The 15,455-nt window shown below is 43.1% G+C and overlaps 1 protein-coding gene across 2 annotated transcripts; it reads left to right on the plus strand.

Annotated features, from left to right (window-relative positions):
* Positions 1-21: 21 nt before the first annotated feature.
* On the plus strand, positions 22-8,548 carry LOC142557591 (U-scoloptoxin(01)-Er1a-like). Of its 2 annotated transcripts, none has more exons than XM_075669552.1 (4): positions 22-138; positions 2,427-2,487; positions 5,009-5,046; positions 6,691-8,548. In XM_075669552.1, the coding sequence occupies exons 1-4, from the start codon at positions 37-39 to the stop codon at positions 7,078-7,080; spliced, it is 591 nt and encodes a 196-aa protein (XP_075525667.1). In that variant the 5' UTR covers positions 22-36; the 3' UTR covers positions 7,081-8,548. The 2 variants fall into 2 exon arrangements, with proteins under 2 accessions (XP_075525667.1, XP_075525671.1); XM_075669556.1 differs by lacking the exon at positions 22-138 and adding an exon at positions 1,769-1,893.
* Positions 8,549-15,455: the final 6,907 nt, after the last annotated feature.

The raw sequence follows: 15,455 nt of genomic DNA on the forward strand, positions 1-15,455 counted from the left end.
AGAAGGCGGCTCTTTGGAAGGTTAGCGGAAACGAGAATGACGACATTTTTTCACGCGAACCCTCACCTAGCTCGTATAAAAGGGATCTCATCGGCACATGCATGCCGCACAGTTCTCACGTCCGTCCTCCCTCCACCGGTGAGTGAATCCCTCCTTGCTACGAACACATTTTGACACTCGCAACTGAAATGGAGCCAGATACCGGAACGCTCCGGGACCTTTTCATGGAGCTCCATGAGAAGAGCCCACGGCACGCTGCTCGCTTCGCGAAAATATGCAAGCCGCCAGTGGTCTTTGATGACTTCGCTTTTTCAAATGTCCTTGTTTTTTTTCTCTCCAAATTATTCACCGACGGTTAGAAGGACTTGTTCGCACAGTTAGATGCGAGTCTTGATTGCAAGTGTCACGACGGAGTTTGCACGCGTACCTATGACAACTCCTGCGAATTGAGATTCACTGCAGACCTCCTAAAAATTTGGTGTATCTCAATTACGCAAGAAGCAGAAATATAGTACTGTGCAGAGCGCACTTATACTGTCGGTGTACGAGCGAACTATAAACAGTGCAAAAATTACGGGGAAGCTTTAACTGTTTAACGTGATTGTTATGCGATAATATTATTGCTGATCCTTGTTTCTTGCAGCACGTCTAAGGACGTCTAAGTTCATGACGAGATGCCATCATATTAATAACGCGTTTTCGAAAGTTAGCGCTCTTGTTGGTGATTTCTCGTATGCGAGGAGCACCGTAAGCATATAAATGACCCATCCACTGATACCCATAGTAAAATGCACCCCGAATTCCTCGGGCTCAAACTCTCTACCCGTTTACTGACGCAACCGTCACAGCTACTTCGCCATCCTTTGATCACTTAGCGATGTCACTATGAATAGCGTCAATGACCTCGAAAAGATCCTGTACAATCTAATCTATTCCAAGGATGAAATGCACTGTAGTATATCCAGCTTCAAAAGAGACACCTATAATCTCTTTCTTGGTTCAATAACATTCATTACGAGAAGAAAGCCAGTGGAATATGCGTCGCAGCCGACTTGAAGAAGAGCGTAAGACGGTTCCGGATACAGCGCACCAAGAGCCTTCTGCATTCGACTACGCTGTGCTGTACACTTCGTTTTTGTGTTTCTTTAAATAGCACACTAATTCGCCGTACCAGCAACTTTCCTGCATAACTATTACAATCATTTTTTTTCATAGTGACCAAGTGGCACCCTACTAGTAACTAAAACGCCTGATGTTCTTTCTTTTCCTCTCCTATAATGACTTTCTAGTTCATGTCTACCAAACCTTTATATTTTCGAAAAATTTTTATGTATTCTATCCATAAGCATTTCACGGGACTTACTGGCCCGCCAAGCGAAATGCTCTTAGCAGTGGCATCCTTAATGACAGCTCTTATTGCGGAAAAAGTTCGAGCTTTTCAATTACGAGTCCATCAAGGAATAAGGGGGCGTTGTTTATTTAACGCAGATCGATAGCTTTACAAAGGCATGCTCATGAATGTTCTGCCCAAGCGCTAACTTAACTTTATTAAAAAAATTTAATTATGGGGTTTAACGTGCCAAAACCACTTTCTGATTATGAGGCACGCCGTAGTGCAGGACTCCGGAAATTTCGATCACCTGGGGTTCTTTAACATGCACCTAAATCTAAGTACACGGGTGTTTTCGCATTTCGCCCCCATCGAAATGCGGCCGCCGAGGCCGAACTTAACTTTGTGACACCAGGATGTGTGCTGCATGGCAGTGTGCTGCCTGCAGGTGAAGGACACAAATAATCGTGGCGAGAAGCAAGATCGTAAAACAAGACGACCACTTCATTTCTTGCTTCGTTTTCAAGGTGTGCCATCAGGACTGAAGCGCGTACTTTCAAAATGTAAGTGATTAGGTATGGAGTTTCACTCTGTTGGTGAAATCACTGCATTTACGATTAGATTAGCAAGCATAAGCGATACAAGATATTTATCGAACATTTGCAATTGTGATTGGCGTGTTGTAATGAAAGATTTGAATATCGCGCTCCGCCTTGTCAAATGCTGGGCCGTTTTACGTTGTAAAGGAAGGTGCCTTCTCTGTGTACTTGAAAGTCGATGTCGCAAATTTTTCAGCGTGAAACTGCACGCAATTATCTACGCAAGATCTTGTCGAGACCGCGATGTACCAAAGGTAAACACATAGATAACCAACAACCTATAAGGCGGACCCATTTCATCTGTGTCACTATGGAACAATAAATTCAGATGTAAAGAAACCGTGTTAGAGTTGCACCACCAAGCTATATCAGTTCTAGAATCGGGGCATTCTTCTAGGCATACAAAAAACAACGTGCAATAGGGTTACCAATATTTCTGTCATGTAAAAGAAAAAAAGAAAGAAAAGCTTTCTTCAATATTATTCTCGCGTACGCAGTTCCTACTTTTCTGCCACTGGAGCTCCACATCGCTCAAGATGAAGTACGTCATCGTAGCAGGTAAGCGGAAAATTGCTTTTATGACTCTTGGCTAACACCCAGAAAACGAATGTACAAGTGCACGCAGGTACACCAAAAGGGTGGCGCGACATGTAGCACTAACAGAGTGCTCTTAGGAGACCTAGAAGACTTAAGTTTTAAGGCTCGCTCATGCCAAAAGAGAGGCGCGTGCGCGCTACGCATACCTTTGAGCGAGTATCGGAAAACGATAGAAATCTGTTGACTTCGAATGTGACCTTGCTCCAACGAAAACATCCGTGGTCAGCTACAGCAGACACTAACTTTGCCCTTTCCTACATTTTATGTCGAGAACCTAGTTCTATTTACTTTCGTTGCCAAATAGACGCGGCAGAGATAACCATCACGCGCTATCGACATCCAAGCCACAGGTGTCATGCCCAGCAGCAAGTGGCGCGCTCGTAGGGAAGTTTAGAAGAGAGTCGCCTCCCGGCAGTCTAGGGAAGGTGCGGAACAACACTATTGCGTTCTTGCTGACGGGCGCATAGCGCGCTCAGTGAACGCTAATTCGCTAGCCAGGCACTCCATATTACCACTAGTAAACGGCAGCAGTGTAATATTTACACCGCAGCCACAGAGATTTACTTACTAGGAAAGTTTGCCAGAGGTTAACAGAACTGTCAGATAACGAAAACGATATGGTGAATGCGTATTTCTATATGATGGAACGGAGGAGAAGAATTAGACGGAAAGACAGAGATGTTAGCTCGTTCTCAGACCGGCTGGCTACCCTGTGCTGTAGAAAGGGGTAGGGGAAATAAATTGTTATAGAAAAGAGATATGCCTAATAAGGCTGGGCACATACAAATACCTGAATGAAAGTTAATATTTTAACTAATATTCAAAGTTCGTGGCGCGACATCAGGATGGCACTGTGACGAGAGGTCGGAAGTGGTACTCTGGTTTTACATTAAGTGCATGTACAACCGCATATTGTTTTGCTTGTAGACTTCGATAGAACAAGCGTATCATATATATAACAACAAATAATTGCACCTACCTTACAGATCTGAAAATAGTCATCTGTCGATGCCCGCATCTTTTTTTTTCTTATTCTCTGCCGTAGGCGACAGCCCAGCTGCGTACTAGCTTCGTTGACCGGAGTTTTATGGGTTTTCTTTTAAATTTTATTTATTCCGCTTTTTCTGCGTTCGCATTGGTTCAATTTACACGATTCTAGTCATAGAAACTGAAATATTGGATAGAAGATAAACATCAGGGAAGCAATTAATTCATGCCAAATTTGCATTCGTTTTGAACACGTGTGTATGAGGGAACACTCAGATTTATTTTCTGAAACTCGCCTTGGCGTCAAGATAGAGCAGAAAATTGTATAGTCAAACAATTTCAGAATCTGTCTGCTCATTTCATTCCATTTTCTTAAATTGTATTAAATAGAGCTAGTCTACAAAGCGACCGCTGCTACAGCTTATAAATATGAGCAGCGAACGCAAGCCTATTCTTTGTGATAAAGTCGAAGATATTCGTGCGTGTTGAGCGTCCGGAGATTTCAAACCTCTGCAAAACAGTGCGTTCCTGTCACGAAACACGGTATACCAATATGCAAAGCTCAGTCTAAGCAGTAACGGTAGTGACGCTGGACGCTGCCTTTGAAAGCCACCGCATATACATGAAGTATGGCATTATATAATGTTGCCGCAATTGAAAAGCTTCCCTCTGTCGCGGCATCGTGTATTTGTCATTTTGGCTTTTTTCTTGGTCTTTAATTAGGTTTTACAGATATTCACAGACACTTGGCGTCATGGCACGCTTTTTTGGCAGATATCTGCACGCGCTAACACAATATAACAACACAATACGAAAAAGTCCGCCTCAACTCGCGCTCTTTTCCTCTTCAGGCAGAACTGCATGTCAGCCGAAATAGCACAATGGTTTCATTCCAGTTCTTTTTCAATGTGAATGTATTTTACCCTTCGCTGCTGGATGGAATGCGGTGGCGCAGTCGGAATTGCTTTCTTTAAGTCAACGTAAATAACGGAATGAATTAGAATGAAGAGTATGTTTTTTTTTTTGTAGAGGACTTAGGCTGACTTTTCATGCTTCAAAGTTCAAGTGTTATGTTAACTTCTGAAATAGGTATTCAAAGTTTTGAATGCCCTAACCACGTTGTCCCAAAATGCTTATGAGTAGTTCTGACAGTTTGTTTATGTTGCAAAGAAAATTTTGATTTTCTTCCTTTTATTTATTTGTTTTTCTTAATCTCTAGACTTGCGTTATCATTTTGTTACGTATCGTTTTTTTTTGTGTGTGTGCGTTGTTTATTCTTCGCCAAGTTTTTTTTTTTGTAATGGGAATGAATATGCCTCCACAGTCATAAATTATTGCGCTTCGATGGAGGAATAACTCACCGCTGTCAGCTTGGGTACTCGCTTCCCCCCAACCTTATGGCAGGATACATGCTAATTAAAGTCTATTAGCACTGCAGGACAAGTCCTGCCGTCGCTCATACAACCTCACGTGATGTCATTATTCTGTTTTGCAGCTATTGCCCTATTCGCTGTCGCCGTTGCTCTTCCTAGGGTAAGTAGACTCAGTAGAAGTGTCCGGAGTATCTGTGGCCTCCACAAACAACATATTTCACTAACTTACGCTGTATCCTCTTGTATACCAGGCGTCCCTGCTAAATTGGACCATGATAAAAAAAAAGAAGAGCTCTAGAGAAATTGTATCAAATGCGTATTAGCGGTAGTCGTGTGTACTTACGGCCAGTATTTTTACATCACTAAATATTAAATAAATTGCTTTTATTCAGTCAACTCTCTATATTATTCCTTGAATCTCGAACATGTCAAATATGAAATTGTAGAATGCCTCATATACCCTCAGATTGAAACATCTTTTTCATGGTTATATTGCGCTCAGTTTTACAAACACGATATTAAGGAAGGACAGGACGTGGACGGACGAAGCGACCTTGCGCTTCGTCCGTCCACGTCCTGTCCTTCCTTAATATCGTGTTTGTAAAACTGAGCGCAATATAACCATGAACGTTCACCAACTAGCCCCCCTCATTGCATTACTACATCTTTTTCATGTTAAAGTTGACTGATTGTTTCAGCTGAGAAGAGACAAAAGCCCGCGATATACGAAAAAAAAAACACGTAGTGGGGCGCTTGCGCGACTGCTGTAGTGCTGCGCTCCAGCGTGCAGTGGGTGAACAAGCACAGCAGCAGCCCACCTGTGGTCACAGGAAAGTGACAGGTCGTTACGCCGGTTGTAGGCATCTGGTACTCAGACAACTGTCGCATAAGGGTGCAAGTGCATGCTTCTGGCCGAGCGCTGACGAACCGATAAAGTGTACAACACTGCGAAAGAGAAGGAAGCAGCTTTTTTAGTCTTTTTCAAGGAAGGAAAGGGTGAAGCGCCTGAGAACGATGGAAGGTGATTACAGCTACAGTAATTTTCCCGTTAGATAGAAATGGCTTCATAAGGTTCTACATCGGGTGGACTCATCCAAACGAGAGAGAGAGTAAATTGTCATAGTCGGACTGTGGCCGGGTTTGTTCACCCATTGCACGCTTGAGAGCAGCACAATAGCAGTCGCGCAAGCGCCCAATCACGTGTGTTTTTATTATTATTATTTCGCAGGCTTTTCTTTTCTCGGAAAAACAACCAAGCAAACTTTAGATCGAAAAACAAAGGCTTAAAGCTGAGGTTATTTCAGGCGTTCTACAACCTTATAGCTGACATAGCAGAGATTGGATCAATAATTAAGAAGGTGACAAAATAAAAACAAATAATTAATTATATTTAGTGACGAAAAAATACTGGTTGTAAGGACACACGAAAACCGCTAATATGCAGTTGGTACGATTTCTCTAGAGTTCACAGTTTCTTTTAAGTCTTGGTCCAAGTTAGCTGGGACACCCGGTATAATCCTCATAATAGAGGACTCTGACAGCATGAGAAAGAGTTGCTACGTTACTAAGCCTTTCGTAATGTTAGTTTGCATGCATACACAACGTTCCTCTTTCTTACGCTTCGAGCACACTGATGTTCGATATTGTTGACTTTTAAGGATCAGGCAAGGTTTCGGAAAAAAGGAAAAAAATTTTCGGCACGTTTTAATATTTGTGATCCTTAGAATGTTTAAATAAACCCGCTATTTCTGATTAGTGTGCTATTTTCACTCTAAAAAAAAACTAATATTCTCTCTCGCTTCAGAGCAAGCGAGCTGCCTACGAGCTCCCGGACGGCGTCGAATTTATTGTGGGCTCCGTGAAGACCTCATTCACCTGCCCAGCCAAGAATGGTTACTTCGCTGACGTAGACAACAACTGCCAGATCTTCCACGTATGCAACGTCGTACCCAAGGATGACGGCAGCACGGAGGTGCAGCAGTACAGCTTCTTCTGCGGCAACCAGACGGTGTTCAACCAATTCTCGCTCACTTGCGCCTTCCCCGAGGACGCTGTTCCGTGCCGAAGCTCCCCCGACTTCTTCTACCTGAACGACAAGATCGGCCAGGAGAAGGTGTTCTTCCACGACGACTCCGACGTGGCTCGCGCCATACCGCTCATCCCGCGGTATCAGCAGGCCGCCTTCAAGGCATAAGGATCAGTCGTGGTATGCTGATAGGCATTTCCATGAACGAACCCACGGAAAACGAACCTCATTAGGGAGTCGCAACATAAACGTTCTGGTCTAATGTGGCTCGCAGAGCTCGCAATCGTGGAACGCCAATCCACTTACTTAGGTAATCAATGTTTTCATCGCCGAAGAAGGCGGAATCGCGTACTGCGGACACGCTCGGCAATAAAGAACGCAATCCCAAAGAACGCAGAGCCTCGTTTGCAGAAAGATTATCCTACCTTTCCGGATAGCGCTTCATGCTAAAGTGGCCTAGCCAGAAACGTGCAAGTTGGGATGGTGTGTGGCGGCCCTAGAGTGAATCTACGCACACGAAGGTAGCAAGAACACTTCTATTTTCGTGAATCTATATGGTTTAAGAACGCGTAGTGAAGTGACGCTCTCCTTGCACACATCGCTCAGTTAGTAGATCCACCAGTGATGCTCTTATATTAATGCTTGATAAATCTATACGAGAAACTTTAGGCAAGGACGTTAATGCTGAGAAGCCTGACAAATGTAAAGCCCTTGGGAAGCGCTCTCTTGATTGAGAGACCAAGTATTTAGAAGCTTTGAGCCGTTTTCCTTTCGGTGGCGGTAAATTAAACTCCCTGTATTACGAGTGAAATCTTTTGTAACCTGTGGTGTGGCCAACAACTATAAATGTCACGTAACTTATATGGTCCCAGAGGATGCTGTACTTTTCTCCATTGCTTCATTGATCGTTCACGTTACGCATTCGCCAGCTTCCACGGCGGTAAGAATGAGCTCCACTCAGCACATGCTGAATTTACGTTTTTACTTGTAGGCGTGGTGTTTCTTTTACTCTGCCAAATGACATCTGCAGATTGATGTCAAAACAAACGTAGGACTCTTAGCTTTGCCGAGAATGTCGTACTTTTGAGGCTTGTTCATCATGGAAAACTTTCTTGCTCGTTTCCTTAAAATGCACAGCGTGTAATCGCTCGACGGGTTTCAGTCGGTTAAAATGCTTGTTCACGTGCTTTTACATAATCGATGATATATGTTCACTATGAATGCGCGAACCCTGTGCAGTTTCTTTAAGCCCGAATGAAGCTCTTCGCTGCATGCAATATAAAATCTCGACATCGCTTCATCAGAGGCAGTAAGTTCTCGGGCATTCTTTTTTCTTGTCTCGAGCGAAAGTGCACGATAGCGTGTCATTACGCTTAAGCATCTATGCAAGCATAGTTTCTGTGGTGCCTGTGGTGAAATGCTGCGCATGCAGTGGTCTCATTCCCGTGCTTTCTGGTCCAGTCTGTACAAGTGTACATAAATTCGGCGAGGAGCATCACCCCCAACAAAGCATCGTCTAGTTTGTGTACATATTCAAGACGTTGCTCTGCATCCTCAGCTTTTGTAGTCCTTTCAAGTCCTTTTGTAGTCCTTCCCGATGTAACCTCTCTCTCGCCAATAAACAGCAAGCAGTTCACTCCTCTGTCTTCATCTTATTTTTTATTGCACTGCAATGAATTTAGAGGGAAAATGTTGAAGGTCAATAAAATTTACACCTATGAAGAAAATCTAGAAATATATGACTGAAGTTTTCACGGGCGAGCCAGAGGACATGTCAAAGGAAGCACGTATCTCACAGATGAGCGAAGAATAAAGTGATCCACGATGCAAGAGCATAGATGAACTTGCTTTCCCGTGCCACACTCTGACGCTCCCTTGCGGAAGCAGGAATCTGCAACTTCAGCCGTTGTCTTCAGCATTAGTGGTAAGTTTCAACACATTCTTCACTCTCTCCTGAGCAACTTCACGCTTTATAGTTGTCAGGATCAATGCAATGGCGGTGTTAAGTAAACACATAATTCTACTGAGTAGATAGAAATTAGAACTCTTACGCGGTGTTAGTCAACGTGAAGATTCAAATACTCTGTTGCCTTAAAATCGGTGTTGCTTTACGAACGCCTATCCTTTCGTAATGGGAACGGCGGACAGTTCAAATTCGGACACATGTGGCACAGAATAATCTCTAAAGCATATGCTGTGTGCCTGCCCTTCGTATTAAGATCATAGGCAACTTCTTCGGACTGCTTTATGGAAACTAGACGACAGGCTCACAAGAATCGAAGAGCAGAAGTCCCTGAGACTGTAGCCTCGTGCGTAGTAGTAATAGTAGTAGAAAACTTTATTGGTCATTTTGTAATGAAGTCCCAGAGGGTGGCAATGCGAGGCCATGAAGGCACTGCTGCGCTTCCTGAGGTTCACCACCTTATATGATCGCCTGTGACAGACTGAACAATGGAGGTTTGTTCATGTGAGTGCGTGCGCACTGTGAACATTTCCTAATCTCATCATTTTCTCCCGCTTTCCAAGTGCATGGTAAGAATCTGGGCTCAGCCTCGTTAACCTCCTTGCCTTTCTCTTATCACTCCTCTCTCTTTATCTCTCGAAATAAATCCAAACACGCTGAGTCCCGGGAAACTATTGTTTATTTTGCAAAAGGACAAATGTAATATGCATATGGCTGTGTAGGCTACTGTAGACCTAACGAGAATCAGCATTATAAGTATCGTACGGCAGTGTACCCATAAATATTCCGAGATTATTCTTTTATTTACACATACTGCTCACCTAAGTTTTTGAGGCTGTGGCAGGATTGGAAAATCGATAGAAAAAAATAAGTGCATGTAGTGTGCAGATATAAAGTAAAGCGTTTTCTGCAACGTACAAAGAATCGGAATCTATGTTCATGTATGTTTTAGGCACTAGTCGACAACCAAAACTTAGATAACGCAGTATTTGTTGCACGTACCCAAATCCTGACATTATATGACGTCATAGCTTGCTTGTTGCTACGTGTGCACTTGTAAACGGCTGATGCAAAAAGAAAAAAAAAGGAAGAATGCTACACGTATACTTCAAAAGCCTCATGTTCACCGTCATGCGCCCCAACTTGTGCGAAATTTCAAGAAAGAAAAAAAAAAAGAACATTTGCAGCTGTGCGCCAAATCACGCTTTCACACGGTGCTACTTTCGTTAGTCGAGGTCTACCCAAAGCAACTCTCCATATCATGCTACTTTTTTCCTACTTTAATATCGCCAGATAATTAATCCAATGTAATAAAAGCAGAAATATTCTTCTTTGCATGCTAAGTCGAAGGGTTTAGAATGAATCAAATAGAAAAAGGATTTGTTTCTTTTTTTTTTACGTGTGCTCATGGAGAATTAGGGAAAGGGCATACAAAGTCACTGCCATTATTTTTCTTATGCTTTTTGAAAGACTCTTGTATACATGTACATGTACAGGCGCCCAAATCTTTAACTGGTGTGCGCGAGCGGCGACTTTTCCGTGCGTCGGCGCCGTATGACGGGGCGAGGCTGGAAACAGCTTAGCAGACGATGGGCCCAGCTGAGCGCGCTTTGTCCGCATGCGCTTAGCCTCAGACTCTTTCCAGCCGCGCCCCGTCATACGGCGCTGACGCACGGAAAAGTCGCCGCTCGCGCACACCAGTTAAAGATTTGGGCGCCTGTACAGCACACATGCGACACAGCTTACATATAGGCTCCCTATGTGAAACTGACGACTAGCGCCATTCTCGGTAGTAGCGGATTTCGGGTCCAATTCAATATTGCATTCAGTAAACGAACGTGTTAACAGCGCTTTGGGTAGCAGGCGAGCGTACTTGAAATTTGCTTCAAACTGAAGACCACTCGAGTGGTTAACATATTTTGCTCGAAACAGAAAAGTCTCTAGTTGGAACACCGCAGGAAAAATGACTATTATCCTTTAATGAATAGATTTTTGTGAGAGAGGGAAAGTATATACGACATATTTTAAGGAAAGAATGAAGACATAACAAAACACTAGATCTCAGTGATTCCTTCGGTTCGAACTCATTTACTGCGACAGAGCGATTCTACCACAGTGAGGTCTGCCATATTGTTTTTGCTTGCTTGCATAACTGCTTGTTCCTCAAATAACTGGGCCCATCTACTACGGGGGAATGTTCAAGAAGACAGGGGCACTTTCATTGGTCAGGGGAATAATGTATTAATTTAGTCTAAGATTTTGAAAAAAAGGATATATTCGAAATAACATTTGAGTCATAACTATAACTTCTACGATATTAAAGAAAGTAGAGTGCTGTTTAGATAAATAGTTTCTGACTAAATAATCTGCTTAGATAAATAATCTCTTGTGCTCTACACGACTGCTAGACTCCTGGTTTGATCAGATTGCAGATCGAGCCTACTATTTTCCGTGCCAGTGTTTTACTTTAGCCTATGTGATCTGTCATCTCGTTCTTTCCTTATACTGTTGTTCCCTTGTTCCTATTTTTTATTGATGCCCTCTCCTTCATGAAGAGTAGGCAGGCGATGGAGCCCTTCCGGTGGCATTTGCAAGCCTGCTTTATCGGCTATGTCTAGATGTGGCTTTTACGAAGTATTTTGCTTTTTGAACCGGAATGGTCGAGCACGCCTTGTGTGATGAATGTGGTCGCGAGGATACCGTCGAACACGTTCTCTGTGATCTTCCTCGCTACTGTGTACAGAGGCAATCCCTCTCAATTGCGCTAGCTCGCTTTGATCAAAGAGAGAGCAAACTATTTTGGGAATGCGGACACCATAAGCCATCGCAGGTGAGGGCGACAAGCGCACTATTACAGTTGATACGGTAAAAAAAAAACAGACATGCGCAAGCGACTGTAGCCTGAACTGACCTTTCACAGGCAATCTCACAATGCCCTGTGGATTAAGTGTGCACGTCAGTTTACGTTAAATGTGCATGCCAGTTTACAGCGCTGGCGCCATGGGTGTACAAAAGGAAGAGAACATGGCGCCGCTTGACACTCCTCACGTAGGAAGTGCACAGCCCACAATCACCTGGATTTGCATATATATTCTGTGCACGAAACGTGAAAGAAATAGCACGGTGTGGTTGTCACCTGGCGACCGCCCTTTCGCTGAGAGCTAACCTCCGCCGCAAACATATCGCCCCCATCGTTGGAAACTTCATTGACAGAATGGCGCCTTAAAAGCTGAAGATACAGTGTCTTGAGAAAATAAACGCTATTAATCACACTTCTGCTGCCACAAGGTTCTCATAAGAGAAGCGCAGGTACAGTGTGGAGTTATAAAAACTGTCAGGGTGCTTGCTGGTTGTGCGTTACTTGTATTCTTCATTTAAAGTACTATAGACGCGAGAAAGTGTTTGCCTATGCTTCGGTTGCTTTCATGAGAAAACATTGTATACTACAAATTATGGTCCGGGTACTCCCAGTATCGCGTATGTGTACCGCGATCCAGCGAAATTAGGAAGTAACCCGCAAGGACGTTTTTATGTTTTTTTAATATATATTTGAGCGGCGTTGGTCACAAATGAAATAAGTTGTCGCTTCGTGGTTAAAATCTTTGCGAAATTATTTTGTAATCAGCTGCACTACATCAAAAGTTAGTACTAAATTTTTCTTACGTTTTGAGCAAATGCTACAAGCAGCATATCTCAGACATTAAACCACCGATCGCCGCTAAGCAATATGCTTTGTCAGAGCATATGCGCAACTTCGCGGAACACACTGAAATTTTTTGATTTTCACTTTCAAACGTGGCCCTTACTTATGCATACTTATGAAGCATACAGCTTACTTATGAAGTACAATGCTTTACATTGAGCAAAACGAGAACAAGGCACAAGCGGGAGCCAACGTTTCGACAAGTGAACTTGTCTTTTTCAAGGCGACATATGCTTTCCTCGGCACAGTATTGTTAGGTAGGGTTCTTCTAAAGGGGAGAAGGGGTAAGGTGGGTGGGTGCGGCAAAGACCGAAGGTGTGTTAGCGGCGAGGGTGCAGAATTGAGAATAAAGAAGTGCTGCGCACATGGCCGGTGACACGGTCGTGTGTCAGCCGGCGTGCCAACGGCCGTGTGCACAGCACCCCTCTATTATCTGCTTCGCTGGAGGTCACGGGCTATCGTGTCTCGGACAGAGATAATAGGAGGGGCGGCTGAAATTAAATAGATATATAAGTGAAATTAAATAGATATATAAATAAAAGAAGGAAAGGGAATAAAAGGAAGGGGAAAAACACTAAGCAACCAAACTAAGTGTTATTGCATATAGGTTGGAATAGATTCTAAAGTTCCATTTGAAACGTTTATGCCTATTGGTTGCAATGTCTTGAACTTATGGATAAGGTATGATTCTCTGTATTTTCTGTCTCGCACAAAACGAAAATTTGACTGTAGGATGTAGAGTTTAAGTTCATCAAAGTTATGACCTGGTTGATTGAAATGCTCGGCGACGGCTTTGGGAAGCTCTTTAGCTGTGTCCGCGTGATGTCCGTTTGATCTGACGTTCATTGATTGTCCCGCTTCACCGATATATTGTTTCTTACAGAAGGAACATTCAAGCATATAAATCACATCCGAACTAGCAGAAGTAAAGCTAGTTTTCACTTCATGTGCATAACTATTTGCGGTGCTTTTAATTTTAATGTCACTTTGAAGGCGCCTGAAGGCTTTGCACCTGGGGCGATAACATGCTTTTATTACGGGGGAAGGATGTTGACTGACTTTTTTATGCACTAACATGTCTTTAAAGTTCCTGTGGCGGTGATATGCAACCCTCGGTACATCCGGGAACGCTTTTCTCAGATGCTCGTTACTTGATAATATTAGGTGGTATTTTCGTAGGATGTTGTTTATGTTTTGCATAGTAAGTACTTTACATTGCCGCACAAAGAACACAGAGCGAATTAGATGGTTTTTATCCAGCTAAAAAATTGAGCGATAAACTGTGATGCGAACACCTCTCCCTATACCTAGCATTGAGAAGTTCACTCAATAATGTTCAATAATGTTCACTGTTGAAAAAAAGCGCATTATTAAAAAAGGTAAATCATAAAACAAGTATACCTGAAAGTTGCCTCTGAACTTTTGGAGCATGCACTGAGTTTATATTCAATGTGCTTATGGACGAAGCATGTTCATTATGTCTTATTTTGTTGGCCATGCAGGTAAGTTTGGCGACTAGCCATGATTCTTTGGTGTCGAAGGGCTTTTGGACTAAGTGGATGATGGGTGTTCCCAAAAATGTTAAGGCATCAGAGGCAAAAAAACACGATGTTTTTGGGTACAGGCTTTTTAAGTTGCACAAAGTGTCAAGCGTATTGTTGCATCATGGCACAACAGCTACTCTTATAAAAGACAGAGTCGAGGCATTGTGCTGTGTGTTAAGCCGTGCGACATAGTGTACAATGCATGCTGATAGAAGCATAAAATAGGGTTGTCGTGTCTAGCTGGTGGCGTCTGCAAGCACATCTCAGCTATGCTTTGGCACATGTTGGACATTCGGAGGATGGGCTACTTAATCATATCTGATGCCCATGTCAAGCATAACAAAACCAAAACCTGAGGCCTCATCATCTTCTAAAGCGTAAACTCACAAGTTTCAGAGTCCTCCAAGCATGATCTTATAAAGCATGTTCTTCGAAATGGGCCTTATGGTGACATAAGGCCATTTGCCTTCGAAAGGCCCATAAGGCCTTTGAAATGGTGACATTATCAGCACTGAAGTTATTTTGTGTTGGTTTAAATGCATGTTGTTTATCTCGTATGCTTACGACATACAATGAAGAAAATTATGAGCTAATGAGGCACCAGTCTAGTGGTGTGTGGAGCCTTTATTAGCCTACCTCTATGTATTCCAAGTTCTCAAAGGCATGGTCTGCTCATTGTCCGTAGAGGAGTCCCACGAGCTGGAGAAAATGACGCAACCTTGCAGATGCTTGACTTCAATTTGGAGCTGGCTCGTTGTCTCCAACAAGGTGGCTTTTTGCGTCTTTTCTGTCACTGCAAGTCGTATACTTGCTTGTCTAACCATGCTAGAAGGACACTGACATAAGAAAATTTGGTAAGAATCAAGTTTTTATTGTGCCCTGCAGCTTTGTCTGTAGGGTACTGTAACTGGATATGCAATAAGGAATATTAGCCATTGCTCACAAAAAGAACACACAAAATATCATGCAAGGCTATTGGGTTCTATTTGATAGTTTGATTTTTTTCGTGAAATAGGCTGTGTCATCTCTCGAGCTCTTGCGATAGGGCATGAAATACAGTGCTGTGTAAACAGCAGACAGAAAGGCTTTGCGCAGGAAATCTATATTCTGGTTAAATATTTGCAGCATATTGGTGTTACTAGCAATCTACAAGCGCAGCCACACTTCATGCAGAGGTTCCTAGGGTTGCTATTCCTGAAGGCGCTGTTAACTCCATTAACAGGTTGCATAGTTTTTGACCACATGCTGCGCTGTTTTGCAGCTTTCATACTGAATTGACGGCGCAACTGCGACTGGCCATTCTGGTCGCATATAGCTCTGGTGGCAACAAAGG

The sequence above is a fragment of the Dermacentor variabilis genome, chromosome 1, assembly GCF_050947875.1.
Source record: "Dermacentor variabilis isolate Ectoservices chromosome 1, ASM5094787v1, whole genome shotgun sequence".
In the NCBI taxonomy this organism is placed as follows: Eukaryota; Metazoa; Arthropoda; class Arachnida; order Ixodida; family Ixodidae; genus Dermacentor; species Dermacentor variabilis.

Bases quoted from the DNA above. Each gene is read 5' to 3' on its own strand.
- LOC142557591 (XM_075669552.1), top strand. From the start codon at position 37: ATGACGACATTTTTTCACGCGAACCCTCACCTAGCTCGTATAAAAGGG. The intron at 2,488-5,008 runs GTAAGCGGAAAA...TCTGTTTTGCAG, and splicing joins GAAGTACGTCATCGTAGCAG to CTATTGCCCTATTCGCTGTC. The intron at 5,047-6,690 runs GTAAGTAGACTC...CTCTCGCTTCAG, and splicing joins TCGCCGTTGCTCTTCCTAGG to AGCAAGCGAGCTGCCTACGA.